This window comes from Coregonus clupeaformis, chromosome 15, assembly GCF_020615455.1.
Source record: "Coregonus clupeaformis isolate EN_2021a chromosome 15, ASM2061545v1, whole genome shotgun sequence".
Classification (NCBI taxonomy): domain Eukaryota; kingdom Metazoa; phylum Chordata; class Actinopteri; order Salmoniformes; family Salmonidae; genus Coregonus; species Coregonus clupeaformis.
The window spans coordinates 13988385-14009686 of NC_059206.1; the positions used below are offsets into that span (position 1 = coordinate 13988385).

At 43.1% G+C, this 21302-nt stretch overlaps 1 protein-coding gene across 4 annotated transcripts in view; it reads right to left on the bottom strand.

Annotated features, from left to right (window-relative positions):
• Positions 1-21302, bottom strand: part of pam (peptidylglycine alpha-amidating monooxygenase) — a 125467-nt gene that overhangs the window by 103047 nt on the left and 1118 nt on the right. For 2 of the 4 annotated variants that reach the window (XM_041897381.1, XM_041897386.1), the window contains exons 2-4: positions 19120-19254; positions 4205-4924; positions 3044-3167 (exon numbers count right to left, since the gene is read on the bottom strand). In XM_041897381.1, the coding sequence (XP_041753315.1) occupies positions 3044-3167; positions 4205-4293 (213 nt within the window). In that variant the 5' untranslated portion in view covers positions 4294-4924; positions 19120-19254. Of the gene's footprint in view, positions 1-3043; positions 3168-4204; positions 4925-19119; positions 19360-21302 lie in introns of those variants that run through there. The other 2 variants (XM_041897385.1, XM_041897383.2) reach the window with 2 other exon arrangements.

The following is a 21302-nucleotide window of genomic DNA, read 5'->3' on the forward strand; positions in this document are numbered from 1 at the left end:
TTCCTGACGGGCCGCCCCCAGGTGGTAAGGGTAGGTAACAACACATCTGCCACACTGATCCTCAACACGGGGGCCCCTCAGGGGTGCGTGCTCAGTCCCCTCCTGTACTCCCTGTTCACCCATGACTGCATGGCCAGGCACGACTCCAACACCATTGTTAAGTTTGCCGACGACACAACAGTGGTAGGCCTGATCACCGACAATGATGAGACAGCCTATAGGGAGGAGGTCAGAGACCTGGCCGTGTGGTGCCAGGATAACAACCTCTCCCTCAACGTGACCAAGACAAAGGAGATGATTGTGGACTACAGGGAAAAAAAAGAGGACTGAGCACGCCCCCATTCTCATCGACGGGGCTGTAGTGGAACAGGTTGAGAGCTTCAAGTTCCTTGGCGAACTATCATGGTCCAAACACACCAAGACAGTCGTGAAGAGGGCACGACAAAGCCTATTCCCCCTCAGGAGACTGAAAAGATTTGGCATGGGTCCTCAGATCCTCAGAAAGTTCTACAGCTGCACCATCGAGAGCATCCTGACTGGTTGCATCACCGCCTGGTATGGCAACTGCTCGGCCTCCGACTGCAAGGCACTACAGAGGGTATGCGTATGGCCCAGTACATCACTGGGGCCAAGCTTCCTGACATCCAGGACCTCTATACCAGGCGGTGTCAGAGGAAGGCCCTCAAAATTGTCAAAGACTCCAGCCACCCTAGTCATAGACTGTTCTCTCTGCTACCGCACGGCAAGCGGTACCGGAGCGCCAAGTCTAGGTCCAAAAGGCTCTTCAACAGCTTCTACCCCCAAGCCATAAGACTCCTGAACAGCTAATCATGGCTACCCAGACTATTTGCACTGCCCCCCCACCCCCCCCCCATCTTTTTACGCTGCTGCTACTCTGTTAATTATTCATGCATAGTCACTTTAACTCTACCCACATGTACATATTACCTCAACTAGCCGGTGCCCCCGCATATTGACTCTGCACCGGTACCCCACTGTATATAGCCTCCCTACTGTTATTTTATTTTACTTCTGGTCTTTTTTTTCCTCAACACTTTTTTGTTGTTGTTGTTTTATTTTACTTTTTTATAATTTAAAAAAAATGCATTGTTGTTTAAGGGCTGTAAGTAAGCATTTCACGGTAATGTCTACACCTGTTGTATTCGGCACATGTGGCAAATAAAATTTTATTTGATTTGATTTAATCTGATGAAGAACCAGTGAACTGGCTCAATGCTATCTGATGAAGAACCAGTGAACTGGCTCAATGCTATCTGATGAAGAACCAGTGAACTGGCTCAATGCTATCTGATGAAGAACCAGTGAACTGGCTCAATGCTATCTGATGAAGAACCAGTGAACTGGCTCACCGCTATCTGATGGGCCAGTGAACTGGCTCACCGCTATCTGATGGGCCAGTGAACTGGCTCACCGGTATCTGATGGGCCAGTGAACTGGCTCACCGCTATCTGATGGACCAGAGAACCGGCTCAATGCTATCTGATGAAGAACCAGTGAACTGGCTCACCGCTATCTGATGGGCCAGTGAACTGGCTCAACGCTATCTGATGGGCCAGTGAACTGGCTCACTGCTATCTGATGGACCAGAGAAAGGGCAATTCCCGATAGATCTGGGGTGGACAAACTACGGCCCGCGAGCCCATTCAATCCAGCCCCTTGGACGTATCACAAAAAAATTAAAGATATAGATATTAATTTTTGGGGTAAAAAAACAACACTCCAGACCACTCTTACATGTCTAAAACTAGATACAAAAATATCCAGAAATTATAAAATGGGCCTTTTTCTGCGCCGCAAGTTGATTTTTACAAACCCATCGGTCCCCAAAAAAATCTGTGCGTCCATCCGTTGAATTTCTAAATCACGATGTGGCCCTTGAGCCACAAAGTTTGCCCACCCCTGCGATAGATCAATAGCACAACAGTGCGAGCTGACCACTTAGTTAAGAGAGTTTAAGGTTTGTCTTCTCTGCGATGTTCTACAACCCAGTAATCCCCCTTCAGCATTCACAGTTATCAGCCAACACTTGCCATGGATGAATCATTGGCGGATGACTCATACAGACCTGCACTGAGAACAATAATAGCTCGCCCTCCCCTCCTCCCTCAACGCTCTCATACACAACCAAAACATTCCCAAGAAGACGCAAAGCCCGGAGCCCAATTACAACAGTTCTGCCATCGTGTACAAACTGAACTCTAACTGTTTCTCACTAGCCTAAAAACAGCCTTGGCTTTTGGAGAGAGAGACAGCGAGAGAGAGACAGCGAGAGAGAGAGAGAGAGAGAGACAGCGAGAGAGAGAGAGAGAGAGAGAGAGAGAGAGAGCGATAGAGAGCGAAAGAGAGCGAGGGGGGAAGAGAGGACAGAGAGGACAGAGTGATAAACCAGAGATCTTCCCCTCTGTGGTTTTCTCTGCACATTGCAGCAGCAGGAAAAAGAACGGAGGCTGAGGAGCCAATTAGCTCTAGTCTGCAACAGTGAGTCAACTTTAATGACTGCATTACTGTAGGATCAATACGGGCCACACAAACACGGCAGGAGGACTGGCCCCCGACACAACCCCATGACACAATCATGTACAGCCACATGCTGAGAGAGAAAAACATTGTATGGCCACCATCAACATACCTCCCTGATATGAACCAAGTTTAGCGGTGGTGAACAGGATTTTCTGCATGTAGGAAGGAGATGTCTGTCAAGTCTATGAATATTAATGTATTAGTCATTGTCTAACCTTTATTTGCCGATCGAAGTCTCGATAAAATCTCTGACATAAGAGACCTAAATGCTAGCCAGACTAATTTAATCAAAATGGTTGTATAGTCTAACAGGCTATGTAGACTAGTGTAGGTAGTGTTCTTTGAAAACATATGTAAATAAATGTTAAACTGAACCATCAAATCATTGAGCGGAAATAAACTAGATCTGACGGACACTGTGTGAATATGAATATGAAATGTTAATGGGCTGGTTTGGGTTTTCCACAGGGTTGTTTTGACTGTCAGAAACATGGGGACTCACCGTCGTGGGGGACACCCCCGGCATGCGGACATCCAGGGAAAAGTTGCCTGATTTGGACAGGACCATGGGTTGTCTTGTCCTGGTTGTGCAGTCGTTGGGCTCCGAAGAGGCACTTTCCCGATACCTGTCCGATGGGGACAACAGTGAGAGAAGAGGTTGTTAGTGGAAAGCGACAAGACAACCTCAGAGCAGACTATTGCTAGTGAGTGTACCTAACAGCCTGATGAGTTGAGGAACTCCTAATGATGAGAGTGGAACTTTGGAGCTAAAGAGCTTCACACACAATCACCAAATACCACATCACCAAATACCACATCACCAAACACCACATCACCAAACACCACATCACCAAATACCACATCACCAAACACCACCAAATACCACATTACCAAACACCACATTACCAAACACCACATTACCAAACACCACATTACCAAACACCACATTACCAAACACCACATCACCAAACACCACATCAACAAATACCACATCAAACACCACATCACCAAACACCACATCACCAAACACCACATCACCAAATACCACATCACCAAATACCACATCAGAATCAAGAGGGAAATGGAGAGAACATCTCCAGACAAGTAGGGTCTCTTAGAGAAGAAAATATCCTAAAAGTAGTTTAAATGAAGATACAATTGTTTATAGAATATAGAATTACTTATAGGCCAATCTGCAATTGACTGAATTGACTGATACTAATCTACCCAAAAGGCTATTTGTGTGGTCACCGTGTCTGTTCATGCTGTAGCCACCTCCTGTGTCATTTATTTGTTCATCATACAGTCATATTATTATTATATTATATTATACAAACATGGCCCAAACAGATCCGGCTTCCAGTACCTTGTACCTACAGCAGGCTAACTGCCTACTGCAAACATGTTTTAAATGCTATATAATTGCATAACAAACAATAAAGAAGTGCATAAATTCAACATTGATCAAAAAAATATTAACTTCAAAAACATTAATGTAAAACAGAATTATTTTGAAGACAAAATTGCATTAAACCTATTAAATCTATTTATTTCATTAGTACACAGCTATCTCAACTTAATTTCAACTTCTAATACATAAACTGATTCAATAGCCATTTCAATTCCATTTCAAAACCAAAAGCATCACTGTCCGTCCCCTTACCTTTTAAACCTGTGCAGGGAGTTTGTGGCACCGTCCAGGCTTTGACAGACGAGCGCCAGCACCACCACGCCGCAAACGAGGACTCCCATCTCTGACTCTAGCCTCTTGTCAAGTGCTCCCTATCCCAACGTCTAGCCTGCCTGGTTAACTGTAGAAGACTGGGCGCTGAGCAGAGCGTCACAGTGCTGTGTATGGGATCAGCTGCGGAGCCTCACTGACGCTGAGCGAGAGAGAGAGAGAGAGAGAGAGAGAGAGGAAGTAGCCAAACAAACAGTAGCAGGTCCCGGATCTGGGTTAAGACAGAAGGGAGAGCCAGATGGAAGGGTTGTTCCTGTTGGCAGTTCACACGCTGGGGACTGAAGAAGGAGTAGGAGGAGGTTGTGGTTGTGTCTGCGTGCGTCGCTCCTCTTCTCCAGGCTCCAACCACCAGGGCTAGGTGTTCATTCGTTTTTTCCTCTGCCTTTCCCAGTGAACTGAGCACTCAGAGGCGGGACTCCCTCTAGCGCTCCCTCCCTCCTCAAAGCTCCTCTTCTCTTCAGTCTTCTCGTCTGGTCAAGTGGCTGTAACGCGGCACCTTTCCACTCTCCTTAGCACCCAAGTTATCCAGCGAGAGAGAAGAGGCGAGTAAATGTGAGGAGTGCCTGAGATGAAAGGAAGAGGATCTCAGAGTAGATGAAGGGAGGAGGTGAGGAGGGCGTAGCGTCAGTCTCCAGTCACAACCTGTAAAAATAGAAGCAGACGTGCTCAACAAGAGAGGGGAGGGGGGGGGGTATCTAGATGACTAACGTGCCACTGACTGTGCCTGTCTGCCTGCTAGCCCCCCCCGCAAGCTAACGCTCCTGCGGGTTCTTTAATATACTCCCATTATCATAAGAGGCAACACGGAAACGCTAGTCGTTAGTGTTAGTGCCCATCCCCTCAGATGATTCAGCAGCCAAAGGGGGTTGAGTTGAGGGGGGGTGATGGTTGGTTGGGAATCATATGCTATCTCTCCTTGCCTTTCAATTTCATTAAATATAGATGACTGTGTACACACTCTGCAGTGCTGTTACTGTGCTGAATCCGCGGACAGTAGCAGCTTCTGTTTACTCTAGCGGAGGGATAGATGGTAGAAAGGGAGGGGTAGAAGGGAGAGATAGAGAAGCCGCAGTAATCCAATCAGAGATTTCCCCGGCAAAGAGGACTCGCACCCTTATTAAGGAGATCCAGTTGGTCACCAGCAGGAGCAGACAGCTAGTATAGAAAACAATGTCAAGGAGACCTATTCTATACCTTACTATAATATACCTTACTATATCTTACTGCATTATACTATATCTTACTATACATTACTATATCTTACTACACCTTAGTATATCTTACTATACTATATATATATATCTTACTACACCTTAGGGCCTCCTGTAGCTCAGTTGGTAGAGCATGGCGCTTGCAACGCCAGGATTGGGGTTCGATTCCCACGGGGGGCCAGTATAAAAAATGTATGCACTCACTAACTGTAAGTCACTCTGGATAAGAGCGTCTGCTAAATGACTAAAATGTAAATGTAAATCTTACTATAGTATATCTTACTGTATCTTACTATACTACACTGAACAAAAATATAAACGCAATATGCAACAATTTTAAAGATTTGCCTGAATTACAGTTCATATCAGGAAATCAGTCAATTGAAATACATGTACACTGCTCAAAAATATAAAGGGAACACTTAAACAACACACTGTAACTCCAAGTCAATCACACTTCTGTGAAATCAAACTGTCCACTTAGGAAGCAACACTGATTGACAATACATTTCACATGCTGTTGTGCAAATGGAATAGACAACAGGTGGAAATTATAGGCAATTAGCAAGACACCCCCAATAAAGAAGTGGTTCTGCAGGTGGTGACCACAGACCACTTCTCAGTTCCTATGCTTCCTGGCTGATGTTTTGGTCACTTTTGAATGCTGGCGGTGCTTTCACTCTAGTGGTAGCATGAGACGGAGTCTACAACCCACACAAGTGGCTCAGGTAGTGCAGCTCATCCAGGATGGCACATCAATGCGAGCTGTGGCAAGAAGGTTTGCTGTGTCTGTCAGCGTAGTGTCCAGAGCATGGAGGCGCTACCAGGAGACAGGCCAGTACATCAGGAGACGTGGAGGAGGCCGTAGGAGGGCAACAACCCAGCAGCAGGACCGCTACCTCTGCCTTTGTGCAAGGAGGAGCAGGAGGAGCACTGCCAGAGCCCTGCAAAATGACCTCCAGCAGGCCACAAATGTGCATGTGTCTGCTCAAACGGTCAGAAACAGACGCCATGAGGGTGGTATGAGGGCCCGACGTCCACAGGTGGGGGTTGTGCTTACAGCCCAACACTGTGCAGGACGTTTGGCATTTGCCAGAGAACACCAAGATTGCCACTGGCGCCCTGTGCTCTTCACAGATGAAAGCAGGTTCACACTGAGCACATGTGACAGACGTGACAGAGTCTGGAGACGCCGTGGAGAACGTTCTGCTGCCTGCAACATCCTCCAGCATGACCGGTTTGGCGGTGGGTCAGTCATGGTGTGGGTTGGCATTTCTTTGGGGGGCCGCACAGCCCTCCATGTGCTCGCCAGAGGTAGCCTGACTGCCATTAGGTACCGAGATGAGATCCTCAGACCCCTTGTGAGACCATATGCTGGTGCGGTTGGCCCTGGGTTCCTCCTAATGCAAGACAATGCTAGACCTCATGTGGCTGGAGTGTGTCAGCAGTTCCTGCAAGAGGAAGGCATTGATGCTATGGACTGGCCCGCCCATTCCCCAGACCTGAATCCAATTGAGCACATCTGGGACATCATGTCTCGCTCCATCCACCAACGCCACGTTGCACCACAGACTGTCCAGGAGTTGGCGGATGCTTTAGTCCAGGTCTGGGAGGAGATCCCTCAGGAGACCATCCGCCACCTCATCAGGAGCATGCCCAGGTGTTGTAGGGAGGTCATACAGGCACGTGGAGGCCACACACACTACTGAGCCTCATTTTGACTTGTTTTAAGGACATTACATCAAAGTTGGATCAGCCTGTAGTGTGGTTTTCCACTTTAATTTTGAGGGTGACTCCAAATCCAGACCTCCATGGGTTGATAAATTTCATTTCCATTGATAATTTTTGTGTGATTTTGTTGTCAGCATATTCAACTATGTAAAGAAAAAAGTATTTAATAAGATTATTTCATTCATTCAGATCTAGGATGTGTTGTTTAAGTGTTCCCTTTATTTTTTTGAGCAGTGTATTAGGCCCTAATCTATGGATTTCATGACTGGTAATACAGATATCCATCTGTTGGTCACAGATACCTTTTTTTTAAATGTAGGGGCGTGGATCAGAAACCAGTCAGTGACCACCATTTGTCTCATGCAGCGCGACACATCTCTTTCACAAAGAGTTGATCAGGCTGTTGATTGTGGCCTGTGGAATTTTGTCCCACTCCTCTTCAGATTCTAGGAACTGTGTACAGATCCTTGGGGCCGTGCATTATCATGCTGAAACATGACGTGATGGCGGCAGATGAATGGCATTCAAATTGCCATCGATAAAATGCAATTGTGTTCATTGTCTGTAGCTTATGCCTGCCCATACCATAACCCCACCGCCACCATGGGGCACTATGTTCACCATGTTGACATCAGCAAACCGCTCGCCCACACGACTCCATACAAGCTGTCTGCCATCTGCCCGGTACAGTTGAAACCGGGATTCTTCTTTGAAGAGCACACTTCTCCAGTGTGCCAGTGGCCATCGAAGGTGAGCATTTTCCCACTGAAGTCGGTTATGACGCCGAACTGCAGTCAGGTCAAGACCGTGGTGAGGACGACGAGCATGCAGATGAGCTTCCCTGAGACGGTTTCTGACAGTTTGTGCAGAAATTCTTCAGTTGTGCAAACCCACAGTTTCAACAGCTGTCCGGGTGGCCGGTCTCAGACGATCACGCAGGTGAAGAAGCCGAATGTGGAGGTCCTGGACTGGTGTGGTTACACGCGGTCTGCGGTTGTGAGGCCGGTTGAACGTACTACCAAATTCTCTAAAACTCAGTTGGAGGCCGCTTATGGTTGAGAAATTAACATTAAATTATCTGGCAACAGCTCTGGTGAAAATTCCTGCAGTCAGCATGCCAATTGCACGCTCCCTCAAAACTTGGCTCATCTGTGGAATTGTGTTGTGTGACAAAACTGCACGTTTTAGAGTGGCCTTTTATTGTCCCCAGCACAAGGTGCATCTGTGTAATCATGCTGTTTAATCAGCTTCTTGATAGGCCACACCTGTCAGATGGATGGATTATATTGGCTAAGGATAAATGTTCACTGACAGGGATGTAAACAAATTTGTGCACACAATTTGAGAGAAATAAGCTTTTTGTGAGAACATTTCTGGGATCTTTTATTTCAGCTCATGAAACATGGGGCCAACACTTTACATGTTGTGTTTATATACCTTCCTATAGTATACCTTACTATACTATATCTTCCTATACCATTTCTTACTATACTATATCTTACTATACTTGGGTCACGACAGGTGTGTGATATTGATGCAAGCCTATTGATATTCCTCCTTACAGCTCAATGACAACCCATTGTGACCTGTTTCAGGAAGCTAGGCACGTCACTACTTCACTGGAGAGGCATTGGAACGTCTTTATTTTTATTTTTTTATCAAATTTTATTTTCTGGAACATGTGAACTTTCATCTGCTTTAATAACAAACTTATTTTCCATCTGTAAATACAAATACAATTGTTAAATTACGAGCCTAGTTGGTTTAGCCATGGAAAAAGACAGGAACCTTCCCGCTAGCCATGATTGGCTGAAATAATGAATATGCTGTACATGCCAGGAGATGAGTTTGGATTGGTCTGTCATGTATCATGCTTCTGTCTACAACGTGAGCTGCTCAGTATGTGTTGATAATCCTTTCTACTGTGGCTTTTTTGAAATATATAACGTCAGCCAATGAGAACTACAAAAGTTTTGCTACTTTTCTCAACAACATTGATGCCCTGAATTTAGCAGGCGCTATCGACAGATCAGTTGCAAAAGTTGTGATGGGCTACTTTCTGCACACGCCACGGTAAGTGTGAACCGGAGTGACTTGACACAGCACTGGCCAAACAAGATGTAGCTACAAACAAAACAGAGTTAAATGGCTCCAGTCTGCCGAGAAGCGTTCATCCATGTATACGGGTAAGAGTCTAGCTACAGTTTCTAATTTAGTCCAAAAGTCATTTTCATTGCAAGTTAATGTATACTGTTAGCTAGCTATTGAACATTGAACCTAGTTTGTTAGTTTTAGCTACCTGCAGATTCATACTACAGCTATGACACTCAGTTTGTATTGGTAGTAGTATGAGTTGGGATTATGCCGGTTCATTGTTTAGCTAGCTAGCTACATGTCTAAACAAAACACTTCACTTGGTGTGTCTGGTGGGTGATTACGGCCACCTATTCTATTTAATGAACATGTGTACATGTCTAGACAATAGCAATTATTCCACATGAACATCAATTTAGACAAGTGTGTCTAAGTAAGCATAATTTAATAGTCATACAATATTTAGAAAATATTTTAATCTGGACACTTTCTGTTTTTGATATTGCTACTATGCAAGTAACCCACTGTATCGTTTACACCTTCTGTAACCTGTGCATGTGACAAATAAACATTGATTAAATTTGATATAGTGAGTGTTTACCAGAGACAGTAACATGAAGAACAACATGACCTGCACTAAAGTCAGATTAGGATATACAGTGAGGGAAAAAAGTATTTGATCCCCTGCTGATTTTGTACGTTTGCCCACTGACAAAGACATGATCAGTCTAATTTTAATGGTAGGTTTATTTGAACAGTGAGAGACAGAATAACAACAAAGAAATCCAGAAAAATGCATGTCAAAAATTTTATAAATTGATTTTGCATTTTAATGAGGGAAATAAGTATTTGACCCCTCTGCAAAACATGACTTAGTACTTGGTGGCAAAACCCTTGTTGGCAATCACAGAGGTCAGACGTTTCTTGTAGTTGGCCACCAGGTTTGCACACATTTTAGGAGGGATTTTGTTCCACTCCTCTTTGCAGATCTTCTCCAAGTCATTAAGGCTTTGAGGCTGACGTTTGGCAACTCGAACCTTCAGCTCCCTCCACAGATTTTCTATGGGATTAAGGTCTGGAGACTGGCTAGGCCACTCCAGGACCTTAATGTGCTTCTTCTTGAGCCACTCCATTGTTGCCTTGGCCGTGTGTTTTGGGTCATTGTCATGCTGGAATACCCATCCACGACCCATTTTCAATGCCCTGGCTGAGGGAAGGAGGTTCTCACCCAAGATTTGACGGTACATGGCCCCGTCCATCGTCCCTTTGATGCGGTGAAGTTGTCCTGTCCCCTTAGCAGAAAAACACCCCCAAAGCATAATGTTTCCACCTCCATGTTTGACAGTGGGGATGGTGTTCTTGGGGTCATAGGCAGCATTCCTCCTCCTCCAAACACGGCGAGTTGAGTTGATGCCAAAGAGCTTGATTTTGGTCTCATCTGACCACAACACTTTCACCCAGTTCTCCTCTGAATCATTCAGATGTTCATTGGCAAACTTCAGACGGCCCTGTATATGTGCTTTCTTGAGCAGGGGGACCTTGCGGGCGCTGCAGGATTTCAGTCCTTCACGGCGTAGTGTGTTACAAATTGTTTTCTTGGTGACTATGGTCCCAGCTGCCTTGAGATCATTGACAAGATCCTCCCGTGTAGTTCTGGGCTGATTCCTCACCGTTCTCATGATCATTGCAACTCCACGAGGTGAGATCTTGCATGGCGCCCCAAGACGAGGGAGATTGACAGTTCTTTTGTGTTTCTTCCATTTGCGAACAATCGCACCAACTGTTGTCACCTTCTCACCAAGCTGCTTGGCGATGGTCTTGTAGCCCATTCCAGCCTTGTGTAGGTCTACAATCTTGTCCCTGACATCCTTGGAGAGCTCTTTGGTCTTGGCCATGGTGGAGAGTTTGGAATCTGATTGATTGATTGCTTCTGTGGACAGGTGTCTTTTATACAGGTAACAAGCTGAGATTAGGAGCACTTTCTTTAAGAGTGTGCTCCTAATCTCAGCTCGTTACCTGTATAAAAGACACCTGGGAGCCAGAAATCTTTCTGATTGAGAGGGGATCAAATACTTATTTCCCTCATTAAAATGCAAATCAATTTATAACATTTTTGACATGCGTTTTTCTGGATTATTTTGTTGTTATTCTGTCTCTCACTGTTCAAATAAACCTACCATTAAAATTATAGACTGATCATTTCTTTGTCAGTGGGCAAACGTACAAAATCAGCAGGGGATCAAATACTTTTCTCCCTCACTGTAAGCCAAGGACTAGATAGTGTGTTTTTCCTTATTGTAGGCTACTACATTTACCACTTTTAGTCTTGAAATCGTTGGTTGTTTACTACACTACTCACTCTGTTTAGCACATGGCCTCACATGTGAATCCTTAAAGAGATGGGTGGGGCTAAGGCGTAAGAGGGTGTGAACTATGCTGAATGGGTTTAGACAAAGGAGAGCGATCCAGTAGCCGTACCAAAACATTCAATGGCCATTTTCTCAAAAGTGGGGTTACAAGTTTATTAACTTTCAAAGCAGAATTACTTTCCCATTTCTCCTCAACTGCTGTGTATGATATACCATTTTCTAGCTCTGAGTCTCTACTTTTATCCAATGTAAAAAACACAATTTCAAATGTTGCTACATAGGATGAAGGTCAATATGATCATCATAACACTTCCTGTGTATCGTTCTATATCGTCTCTCAATACTTTATTGAATGTTATTACAGAATTAATGTTTAATTAATTTTGATATCTCATTTCTATGAGATATCAAGAAGAAGTGAGCGTGTAATTTAGTGGAGTTCTTTATCAATAGTATTGATTGAGTAGAATGGACACAAAAGTCTACTGTAGCATATCTGTATTGGTCTCTTTATTTACAATGGAATATCCAGTGCCTTCAGAAAGTATTCACACTCCTTGACTTTTTCCACATTTTGTTGTGTTACAGCGTGAATTTAAAATGGATTAAATTGAGATGTCTTGCCACTAGCCTAGACACAATACCCCATAATGTCAAAGTTGAATGATGTTTTAAGAATTTTAACCTTTTAATTAAAATGTCTTGAGTCTGTAAGTATTCAACCCCTTTGTTAAGGAAAGCTTTAAAAAATAATTTGCTTAACAAGTCACATAAGTTGTATACACTACATCTGTGTGCAATAATAGTGTTAAACATGATTTTAGAATGACTACCTCATCTCTGTACTGTAGAATTAAATGTCAGGAATTATGAAAAACTGAGTTTAAATGTACTTGGCTAAGGTGTATGTAAACTTCTGACTTCAACTGTATGTAAATCAGATATTTCTTAATTAAATGTTCAATATATTAGCAAAATAATTTTGTCATTATGGAGTATTGGGTGTAGATGGGTGAGAAAAAAAATCGATTTAATCTATTTTTAATTCAGGCTGTAACACAACAAAATGTGGAATACGTCAAGGGGTATGAATAATTTCTGAAGTCACTGGAGACTATTCGCATACAGCCTAGCTTAAATTATATGGTTTGTAGTAACTGCATTTTTAGGTGAGTTGATTGTTTCGAACTGCAAGCTATTGTCCCTCAAAGCATATTGTGAAAATCATACCATACTGATAAAAACTCTTTACACAAAGCATTGGGCGACTTAAACCACAGCAAAACCAAACCATAAACAATCTGGTATTAACCCAGTGTTCTGCCCAAAGAAGGTAAAGAGGTGCTGGGCCAACTTGTGCACTGGCTGCACCACTATGAAAAAAATTAAAATAAACAATTATCATTTTTACTTCGTTATCATATAAGGTCATTTTTTGCTCTAGATTGCAGGAAATTGCATTTACCGGTGTTTAAAAACGCAGAAATCTCGGAGTCCTCCGGGCCTACCCCGGCCGCATTACCATCTTGTTAAAAAATCCTGGGGAGAACCCTGTAACCACAGCTGATAGCCTGATAACCACCTGAAAGACTACGGTCTAAGTCTGATAGTGACCTGAAAGACTACGGTCTAAGCCTGATAACAACCTGAAAGACTACCGTCTAGCCTGATAACAACCTGAAAGACTACGGTCTAAGCCTGATAACGACCTGAAAGACTACGGTCTAAGCCTGATAACGACCTGACTACGGTCTAAGCCTGATAACGACCTGACTACGGTCTAAGCCTAATAACAACCTGACTACGGTATAAGCCTGATAACGACCTGACTACGGTCTAAGCCTAATAACGACCTGAAAGACTACGGTCTAAGCCTAATAACAACCTGACTACGGTCTAAGCCTAATAACGACCTGACTACGGTCTAAGCCTAATAACGACCTGACTACGGTCTAAGCCTAATAACGACCTGACTACGGTCTAAGCCTAATAACGACCTGACTACGGTCTAAGCCTAATAACGACCTGAAAGACTACGGTCTAAGCCTAATAACAACCTGACTACGGTCTAAGCCTAATAACAACCTGACTACGGTCTAAGCCTAATAACGACCTGACTACGGTCTAAGCCTAATAACGACCTGAAAGACTACGGTCTAAGCCTAATAACGACCTGACTACGGTCTAAGCCTAATAACGACCTGAAAGACTACGGTCTATGCCTAATAACGACCTGAAAGACTACGGTCTAAGCCTAATAACGACCTGACTACGGTCTAAGCCTAATAACAACCTGACTACGGTCTAAGCCTAATAACAACCTGACTACGGTCTAAGCCTAATAACGACCTGAAAGACTACGGTCTAAGCCTAATAACGACCTGAAAGACTACGGTCTAAGCCTAATAACGACCTGACTACGGTCTAAGCCTAATAACAACCTGACTACGGTCTAAGCCTAATAACAACCTGACTACGGTCTAAGCCTAATAACGACCTGAAAGACTACGGTCTAAGCCTAATAACGACCTGAAAGACTACGGTCTAAGCCTAATAACGACCTGAAAGACTACGGTCTAAGCCTAATAACGACCTGACTACGGTCTAAGCCTAATAACAACCTGACTACGGTCTAAGCCTAATAACAACCTGACTACGGTCTAAGCCTAATAACGACCTGAAAGACTACAGTCTAAGCCTAATAACAACCTGACTACGGTCTAAGCCTAATAACAACCTGACTACGGTCTAAGCCTAATAACGACCTGACTACGGTCTAAGCCTAATAACAACCTGACTACGGTCTAAGCCTAATAACAACCTGACTACGGTCTAAGCCTAATAACAACCTGACTACGGTCTAAGCCTAATAACGACCTGACTACGGTCTAAGCCTAATAACGACCTGACTACGGTCTAAGCCTAATAACAACCTGACTACGGTCTAAGCCTAATAACGACCTGAAAGACTACGGTCTAAGCCTAATAACAACCTGACTACGGTCTAAGCCTAATAACAACCTGACTACGGTCTAAGCCTAATAACGACCTGAAAGACTACGGTCTAAGCCTAATAACGACCTGAAAGACTACGGTCTAAGCCTAATAACGACCTGACTACGGTCTAAGCCTAATAACAACCTGACTACGGTCTAAGCCTAATAACAACCTGACTACGGTCTAAGCCTAATAACGACCTGAAAGACTACGGTCTAAGTCTAATAACAACCTGACTACGGTCTAAGCCTAATAACAACCTGACTACGGTCTAAGCCTAATAACGACCTGAAAGACTACGGTCTAAGCCTAATAACGACCTGAAAGACTACGGTCTAAGCCTAATAACGACCTGACTACGGTCTAAGCCTAATAACGACCTGAAAGACTACGGTCTAAGCCTAATAACGACCTGACTACGGTCTAAGCCTAATAACGACCTGAAAGACTACGGTCTAAGCCTAATAACGACCTGACTACGGTCTAAGCCTAATAACAACCTGACTACGGTCTAAGCCTAATAACAACCTGACTACGGTCTAAGCCTAATAACAACCTGACTACGGTCTAAGCCTAATAACAACCTGACTACGGTCTAAGCCTAATAACAACCTGACTACGGTCTAAGCCTAATAACAACCTGACTACGGTCTAAGCCTAATAACGACCTGACTACGGTCTAAGCCTAATAACAACCTGACTACGGTCTAAGCCTAATAACGACCTGAAAGACTACGGTCTAAGCCTAATAACAACCTGACTACGGTCTAAGCCTAATAACAACCTGACTACGGTCTAAGCCTAATAACAACCTGACTACGGTCTAAGCCTGATAGCGACCTGAAAGACTACGGTCTAAGCCTAATAACAACCTGACTACGGTCTAAGCCTAATAACAACCTGACTACGGTCTAAGCCTAATAACAACCTGACTACGGTCTAAGCCTGATAACAACCTGACTACGGTCTAAGCCTAATAACAACCTGACTACGGTCTAAGCCTGATAACAACCTGACTACGGTCTAAGCCTGATAACGACCTTGAAGACTACGGTCTAAGCCTATACACCAGCCTAGGGTGAAAAACTGGGTCAAATGAACATGGCACTGGCCATATTCCACAGTAACACCAGAGTAGCTCTGACACAATGCATCAAGCCCGCTAAGTCAAAAACGCAGGGAAGCACATGATGCGCTGAGTGCATGGAGGCATGCCATGTGGTGCACCCGACCCAACACATAAGTGATTAAAAATGAGAGAGAGAGAGTAGGAGTGTCAAGGGGACATGGTGACCAGGACAGCTCAAAGTGCTAGGGGGACGAGGGGCACTGCAGCATGAGACGATCCTACTCTTACGTCAGCCAGTGAACATCTAACACTCCCTACCCGTCCCCCTTGGCCCTAACCCCTCGATGTTTGCAGATCTGTAATGTCTGGATAGGTATAAGCAGTGTAGTGGTGGAGCGTCCACCATATTGCTTAGCCTAGCCTACACCTTACAGATCTGCAGAGACTAACGTTTAGGTCCAAGGGGAAGGGGTAGGCAGCCATTTGGGGACTGGCTCTAAGAGAAAGCCAATGATTTCCATTCAAGCCATTAAAATGAGCCAGTCCTCCTCATTCCTCCCTCCACCAGCCTCCTCTGCCCTCCTTATTTGTCATAGTTTTCTCTGTGTGTTAGATGCTCTAATTGGGACCAGACCTCACACGGAGACCTCAGGCCCAATGAATATGGAGCAGAGATTACAAGCTCATATCTCAAATTTGTGCTGAGCGATTAGCCAAAATGTCTGTTATTTTTCGGCTTTTAAATGACCGACATCTGTTCAATTATTAGAATTCCAAGTTCATTATTTTCTGTGAGCTCAATGTGCGTTTCTCTAGAGAGAAATCTAATCAGGCACGAATTGTGTGAGGAAGTTGTAGTTTTCAACAGGTCAATATTTAACATAGTTTAGCGCATAAAATGCAGTAATTCAATACAATGACCAGAATTCAATGCGCTTTCCGAGTCCGGGCAATGACATGAAGATGGAGAGGGACAGAACGCGCAATCAAGAGGGTTTGAGAGCTGTTGTTGCTTCGCGAGGCATCTCTACCCGACAATACATGATCTAAGTGATTGATAGTCGGTATTCAGCAGTCATAAAAGTATGCCTTATTTACTTTAAAGAACTGCTCAAATAGTGATTTTGTCAGACATCATAGGCAGCAGCTCTATAGCCAGCTACTAGCCCATTAGGATGACTCGTATGGGAGCACAGAGATAGATGGCTGGCTGGCTGCTACTGCCTGAGCAGAGATGAGATGATGACTTGGATGTTTTTTGGGGGGTTTTTTTAAGTCACCAAATAAAAAAGTAATATACACAACTGAAATAAATGATGGTTAACAAGTGATAAGCAAAAGGCCTAATGAGCACACAGCTAGCATCATGGTGCTTGTATTAATTGTTTTATTGTGTGTTGTTTAAGGCTGGCACAATTATCGTATAATAATCGTGTAACCAACAATTATGGACAATAACCGTGAACAAAAAAAATGTATAGTCATAATCGTCTTAATAGATTTATTTTAGGAGAAAGAGAGATCCAACTTTATATTCAAGAAGATAATAGAATTGTTTTTGTTTTACAAGCAGAACGGCACGGTCGTGAGGAGAAGCTTAATTTCCCAAAGTTCCAAGTGGCCAAAACAATTTGTTTTTGAGACAGGGGTGTTACCAAAGTGGTGTTATATGTATTAGGTATGCCGTAACTAATTTTCAAAGATGCATTACAAGATTTTTGAAAAATGGAGAAAAAAATGACTTATGACAATAACCATGCCTATTTGCATGACAATTAATCATTAACCCAAATTCCATAATCGTCACAGTCCTACTGTTGTTACAGCAGTCAACCCACATAATACATCATGCATTTATTGTAAAAAAAAAAAAACAACAACATCTAAAACAAAATCAGAAAACCGTGACTATTCTTCTAAAAAACCAAGCCGAAACCAAACCGACCTCAAAAAGCACTAATCACTACACATTTGTCAAGGTGTTGGCGAGATAAAGGAATGAACCATTCCTTCCTCCATTGCAATCTAGGCCGGCAGATTGAAATACACAGCGGTGACAGATGGCTTTGGAGAAAGGTGTGAAAGTCTGACTGAGGACATGACAGAGTAGAAACACCAGAACAACACGGGAATGCTAAAGGCTATTTGAGTATAGAATAAAGGAATATGTAGGTCTACCCTAATAAATAAGGCTAACACGTCTGTACATTTGATGTGAGGCAGCAGAGGCTAACGTTTAAAGTTTTAATCAGTAGCTTAAATACAAAAACTGTTAAGATTAAATCAATTTCATTGGCATCATTTCATTAATAATAATAATTTGTACATTCAGCCACATTTTTCAACAAAACCTGTTTGGCCTTTGGACACATCATTTCATCTTGGGAATAACCTGGATACATCACCAAGTAAACAATGGTAGGATGACTTTGATTAGGCAACATTTCCCAACAGCAGGCTGTCTGCGCACCATTCCCCTCTTTGCAGTAGGCCTAAGTAAACAAGATAACAACTGAGCAATCTCCTCAATATGAAATGGAGTGCAGCGCATCTATGAGTCATAACCAGACATGAGTTGCTATAAACAGTCATTTACTGATGGCAAAACTAGGAAAAGTAAAGATGAACTCAGGGTTTTTTTCCTTTCACATTAACTAGCCTAAACAAATCATATTCTATGGTGGACCTAGGCCCTATGTTATTGAGTAGCATAGTTTAAAATAAATCAATTAGGTCTACAGTCGCCTAGTCTTTGTAAGCTCTGTCGCTAGTAGCCTAATATCAAAAGGGGTTTTCCCATCGGCAAAACTGTTATGGAAAAAGGAATGAAAACATTTATAGCTGATCTTCATTTTCCTCCCACTTTCAAATGAATAGGCTATTTCCAGAACCTTTTCCATATCAATTCACCATCACATCAGGACAATGGAAAAACCCACAGAGCCATTCAGGGAGGGAATCGCAACATCATTTCCTATTGATCCGCTCTCTCTCTCTCTCTCTCTCCCCTCTCATAGACCCCTGGAAACTGCAAACATCAATCAGCCACTCCATTGAGTCTGCCCAGGCCGCTACGTTGAATGAACTTACTAGTTCTGCTCCACAAACCAGCGTAAATAACAAACGCGCACAATCAATGCACCTGCTGCCCGAGTAACTGAAACTCCCCAGTCCCTAGCTTATTTCAGTCGCATTTAGGCTAACCTAACAATATGAAACACACCATGCTTTTTTTCTACTAAAGTTGCCTGTTTGGTTGGACTAGAAGTAGGCCTATCCCCCCCTGGTTCAATGTCACATTCCAGTAGCTCCAAACAGCAACAAAGAGTATGGCACTATGACAAAAAGCTATCAAAGAAGTCTTACTGTGTCGAGAAGCATTTGGAGTTCTCCCAGCGCGCCGCTAACCCTCAGAGATGTAGCCGCTCCAGTTATACCGCTAAGCTGCTTACCTGGTTGTCACTTTGGCTTGTGGAGCCCCTGTAGGATGGTTACAAAGGCCTGAGAGAGAGAGAGAGAGAGAGAAACACACAGAGAGTTCTGATTTTCAACTGCCTAGTGTGATTCACCAGTGGGAGAGCGAGGCAGAGTGAGAGAGATTGAGACAGAGGGGATGAGAGTCAAAGGAGGAGAGAGACTGGGAGGGGGATGCTCAGAATTACCTCAGCATGCCCACTGACATCATCGCTCAAAGACTGGCTACAGAGGAAACTATGGTAACCGTTTCCATGCACTAACACAGTCAAGCCCTTTTAATTGTCAGAGTAACCATTAGGGCCTGAGCCACCAGAGCCATGCCTTGACTTCCTAGAAATAGCCTATAACAAGGGCTGTACTGTAGGCATTAGGCATTAATATAGGCTAGATGGTTTTGGAAGAGGTGGAAATTATTAACGGTTTATAGCCTAGAATTGTTTTCCACATCACACTCAAATGGGGTGTTCATAATGTCAGTGTCAACTTTCTCTTTTAATTCAATTGTCAAATCCTAATATGATAGCAGATTCACGACACAGAGAGAGAGAGAGAGAGAGACAGAGAGAGAGAGAGAGAGAGAGGGCAGCAGGAAAATTAACATAATAATGAATCCTCATTAGCTCAGTCTAATTTGAAATGGAGGCGTCCATGGTGGCAAATCTCTGTTGGATTGGCTATTCAATGCATTTCCTAACAGTGACAGTGGTGTGGGTTGAGGAATTGTGAAGCTTTTGCAGAGAATAATATATTAACTAAACTGTCCTGATTAATATAATGGATAAATGCACATAATGAAGATACCGGTTCATAGACATTTGTGTTCAACTGAATACGAGTTCAATGTTGGTGAAAAGGCCAACATATGCAAGCCAGGGTTTCCATTAAAGACACCATAACAAGTAGCCTATTTTACTCAAATGTCCAAAAGAATCAATCAGGCAGATGGGCAATAGACACTGTATATTATTCTACCACATGTTTAGATATTTAGATTTCAATATGCTGATCTGTATTGGCAACCATTCAGAGACACCAATTCAATCCTTCATTGATTAGCAAGAACAATATTATTCTAGGGAGACACTTTGTTTTGTTATTTGTCAATAATATAAACAATTAGCCAAGCCACAAACATAAAAAAAATAGGACATATCTACAGAAAATTGGGTAACACTTTATACACAAGTTCTTATACCTGTGTAGTAACTCTGTATATTAGTATCAACGTTGTTTTTTGACATACTTCAGCAGTAGTAGCCTAATTGCAATTTAATTGCGTAGGAATGTTGTTGAGCGGTTTTTGTTAAAGATGAATAAAGACAGTTTTTTATCCTCATGTAGTAATGAAAACCACTCAACTCCATTTTTATGCAATTAGACTACAAAGCAATTACTAAAACACTATATTAATGTTCAGTCCACAGACTAATGTTCAGTCCACAGACTAATGTTCAGTCCACAGACTAATGTTCAGTCCACAGACTCATGTTCAGTCCACAGACTCATGTTCAGTCCACAGACTCATGTTCAGTCCACAGACTAATGTTCAGTCCAGAGACTAATGTTCAGTCCATAGACTAATGTTCAGTCCATAGACTAATGTTCAGTCCACAGACTAATGTTCAGTCCACAGACTAATGTTCAGTCCATAGACTAATGTTCAGTCCATAGACTAATGTTCAGTCCATAGACTAATGTTCAGTCCAGAGACTAATGTTCAGTCCATAGACTAATGTTCAGTCCATAGACTAATGTTCAGTCCATAGACTAATGTTCAGTCCACAGACTAATGTTCAGTCCACAGACTAATGTTCAGTCCATAGACTAATGTTCAGTCCATAGACTAATGTTCATGCCCCTGCTCTTTTTGCCTTAAAGCGACAATCAGCAATAGAAACAATAACAAAGCCGACTCCCCACCCCTGTTTCAGTAAAAAGCTGAGGGTTGGGGCTGGAGAAATTGAATCACTCTCAAACGTATTGACAGAGCTATGGATGCAAGGCTTGACCATCCATGATATCAACATTAAAGTTTTAACCATGTTTTGAGGCTGTATACATTTTCTTTGTTT